Source organism: Galendromus occidentalis, unplaced genomic scaffold, assembly GCF_000255335.2.
Source record: "Galendromus occidentalis unplaced genomic scaffold, Mocc_1.1 scf7180000077457, whole genome shotgun sequence".
Taxonomy (NCBI): domain Eukaryota; kingdom Metazoa; phylum Arthropoda; class Arachnida; order Mesostigmata; family Phytoseiidae; genus Galendromus; species Galendromus occidentalis.
In genome coordinates, this window is record NW_003805445.1 from 5,428 (window position 1) to 9,496 (window position 4,069).

At 49.5% G+C, this 4,069-nt stretch overlaps 1 protein-coding gene across 1 annotated transcript; it reads left to right on the forward strand.

Annotated features, from left to right (window-relative positions):
• Positions 1–712: 712 nt before the first annotated feature.
• Positions 713–1,417, forward strand: LOC108864344 (uncharacterized). The gene has a single exon (XM_018639781.1). The coding sequence runs from the start codon at positions 713–715 to the stop codon at positions 1,415–1,417; it is 705 nt and encodes a 234-aa protein (XP_018495297.1).
• The last annotated feature ends 2,652 nt before the right edge of the window (positions 1,418–4,069 follow it).

Here is a 4,069-nt window from a genome sequence, read left to right on the forward strand (position 1 = left end):
CGAAATCGCAGAGATGAATGTCTCGGAAATCCAATCGGCGAAAGGCAAGCCAATATTCATTGTGAACGATTAGTTGTTTGAAGTCGATAGAAAGGCCGATGGCAAGTTCTACTGCCGATGTGTCCAACAGCGTTTAGTGGGTTCAACAGCGTCCGCAGTATACTCCCACGGGAGCAGGCTGAAGTCAGGCCGCTCTTACCTCAATCTCGTGAGGAGATTAATCTAGATGATCAGTGGACGAAGACATCAACAGGAGCAAACTTCTTGCTTTTCGATGACGGGGGCATCAACCGAATTCTAGGGTTCAGCACGAATGACCTCATTTTCTCGCTATGCGAAGCATCGACTGTATTTGAATCGTTTATTTCGAAACATCGTAACTCCACTCTGGAAAAACACCCAAGAACAATCCCCCCCTGTAGTGTCTCCCACAGGATACCGACCCTGGCTCGTGGGGCCATTTTCGAAAGCTCTTGGTGAGAGCTTTCAGAAAAAAATATTACACCGCCCTCCCTCTCACTCTGTGGCTGCACACGGAGAAATGAGTCTTTGGATTTACGATGTTTAGAAAATAAACGTTTTTCCCAAATTCAAGAATCTTTATCTCGCCGTAAAAACGTCCAGAATCATCGTAGGAGGCTGTTTTTTCTTCCAAAATGTAGCCCAGGTCCTCAGCTTTCCAACGAGGTTTTTATGGACGGCATAACCATTTATGGACGGCACATTCAGAGTTGTACCGACCATATTCAGCCAACTCTACATTATACATGGCTTCTTCCGAGGTGAAAAGGTCCCTTTCGCGTATTTTCTCCTTCCAAACAAATCCAAAGAAACCTACATGAGGATGTTCGAGCCATTGAAGAATTACGCGATCTCCATTGGACGGAATTTCGAACCTCCGACATTTCACTTGGACTACGAGATTTCCACGCTCAGAGCGATTCGAGAGTCTTTTCCGAATTCAGAGGTGAAGGGTTATTTGTTCCATTTCAACCAGTGCTTATGGCGCGAAGTTCAGGGATCGGGACTCGTCACCTTCTACAGAGAGTGTGGAGTGAAGCGGATCATACGTTCGACAGCTGCGTTAGCCTTGGTGCCCCTGAATCGCATCGAGGACGCTTGGTTGGATACAAATGCCGACTCTTCCTCATCCGAGCACCCCGCGCACGCGAAGCTTGAAGATTTCAAACTCTATTTCATAAACACGTGGATGGAAAATGAGACCGTCTTCCCGCGCCGAATGTGGAACCACTACCACAATTTTGGAGCACGCTCAACAAACCATCTGGAAGGATGGCATACAGCTCTAAATAGAATAATCGAGAAGAGCCATGTCAATCTTTATGAGGTGATCAAACGTCTCCAAGGACAGGAGGAGAAATTCAGGCTGGACATGACGCGATCACGAATGCGATAACGCCCCCTCCACTGACCAAGCAATATCGAGTGCTGAACGATGGGCTTATAAGACTGGCGGCGGAATTCGAGTCGGAAGAGATATCTTTTATCGACTACATACATAAAGTTGCACAGAACCTCCCGCAATTGTAGGGAGACCTTTTTCAGGAGGAGTTTTTAGGAGGTAGTTGTACGAGGAAGGTTTTTCATTCGTCGGAACCTTCCGCAATTGTGAAGATAAGATTGAAGGAATGCCTAGTCGAAAAGGACATTGTAAACAGGAGGTATTCGTATCCTTCGGAACCTCTCGCGATTACGGAGATGAGCTTGGAGAGAGAAGTGAATTTCGAAGAAAAAGCTTTTTGTATTCCTTCGGAACGTGTGATCGGTATTTCCGCTAGAAGGAATTTGCGGCGTACTGGGATCCGGCTACCTCAACTTTCGGCGTACTGGGTTTCAGGTAGACGAATTTCGGCGCTCCAGGTTTCGGCTTTCTGGGTTTCGGCGTGGAAGTTTCGGCTTACTGGGTCTATACCCTCAAAATACCTGTGACATCTGAGGCTGATACCTGACGTCGGTGGCATAGGTAAATGGTCTGTTAGCTTCTAGAGTAGGAATTCTCAAAGATTAGATTACTCGATTAGAGAGATTCAGCTGGCTATGTTTCTCAGTCTGTAAGGTCACTAGAATGTTATATACAGGACTGCGATCACGTGAACGGGGGCTGTTGAAATCTGTCTTTCCCGTGCTCGTTGTCACTACGCTTAGCTAGACTCCTACGCAGTCTCGTTTCCCTTTCTCTTAATTCCGTTTACGTATATAGTACGCGCTCCGCTTCAATAAAGTTTACTGGGCATAGTCTGATGCTCTGGTGCTGTCACTCCTATCTTCCGTGTGTTGTGAATCCCCGAAAAGTGAATACATGTCAGTAATTTCCTCGTCTACGGAGCTCCTTTTTGTTTCCACAACGTCGCGAAACGAATTCACGAGTGGATCAGACGATATCATCGACATCGAGTAGAGATCGAAGATGTTTTCTCTTCTAGGAAAGCCGCGTACAATAACTTAGCAGGTCCGGCAGGCAGAAGATCTTTGACCTTGTCCCGTATTATCCTCTCCGCCAAGTTCAAGATTTTTTTTCTGGACGTCCCGCTCGAGGTGTCCCTTGAGACGCCTTTGTCACGGACGGAGCTGCCGTCGCTTCTTCAAGCTTGCACACGTTCACGACACACACATACACTACACAAAACAATCAGCACACATCAAGCACAGCGGAGATCGAGTCTAACCGTGGGGACCTTCCAGCATCTCAATCATTGTGTAATTATTTATCCATAATACCCGTCCAGGACGAGCAGTCCTGTTTAAACCAGAATAAATCCCCGAGGGGTGCGCCGCCACCTAGGTACGTCAACCGGCGCAGCACTGGCCTCTCCAGAGCTGAACGTCAGCTGCTCCGCATCAGCCGGTCGAGAGACGTTGAAAACACTGTGGTTGCCACAGTGGCGACAGCGGCGACAGCAGCGGACATGAGAGACAATCAATCATCATCGAGAATCGCGGTCACGAGGTAGCATCAGAGCTCCTCGTGAAGTTTGTCCAGGGGTTCAAAACCCCAGTGATCATTCAGTTTCTCTCAGCGAACGGAGGCTCATTCCTCCTTCGCTCTCCTTCAATCATCTCCAGGAGATTTCCCCGATCAATCCGGGGTCCTCCCGGTAATTCTATCTGCGCAGCGCACTCCACGTGAACTATACAAGTTCAAACCTTGTGTTATCATTTAGTCAGTGAAGTGTGTCCGCCACAAATTGGTGTCAGAAGTCATCAGGACCCGAGTGCCCAGAACATTCGGTCACCGAACCAACAGATTTCATCGAAGCGGGTGCTCCCTCACTGGAGCCCGCGTGTGAAATCATCTTCCAAGAAAATCATCTTCGGTGCGATAAATTCAAACTTCCGTCGATACGATCTTCTTCAATCCACCTCGAGCACCAGGTGCGTCGGCGAAAAGCAGAATTCGCACCACCACGAGAAGGAAAATTACACCTGTCGCGGCTCGATCGCACTCAAGCCTAACGAAGGGGTCAGGATCATCGACAGCAGAATTCCAGACCAGACTCAGGTATGAGCGGAGAATCCAGACCGGGCAGCCCGCATGATCAGGAGGGTGCTGCCCAGGGCAGATCGTCACCGGTTCTCCCGGAAATACTCCTGGAATCCTTCCGGACTTGACGGGTATCGGAGAATCCCAACTCGTTTTTCGACGACTCACCAGACAGCCACCTTGAGGACATGGCTCGAACCATCGTCAATCGCGGTATCGCGGGAAGCGAAAACACCGAAGCTCGTCGGTCAGACCGAGAGGACAGTCAGCTACTCAGACCACCATCTCTGATAACCTCCAGATCGACATCGCCGAGCCCAGGATCTTCAGCACTCAACATGGTGACTCAGACTCGAACTGCAGTCACCTCGGCTGAATCCTCACCTCAATCGGAAGTAGGTCGGGCTCGGAGTTCTTGGGCTGCGATGCGAGGGAAAACACCAGATCCAAATAGCGATCTCGAGCGACCAGGTCGCCCCGAATTTCCCTCCGAATCGGAAACCGGGCAGACCCCCAGAACCCCCTGAACGCCATCGCTCCACCGACAGAACAAACACAGCCCGCGAT

What these genes read in the sequence shown, in the direction of transcription:
- LOC108864344 (XM_018639781.1), top strand. Translation starts at nt 713, where the DNA reads ATGGACGGCACATTCAGAGTTGTACCGACCATATTCAGCCAACTCTAC.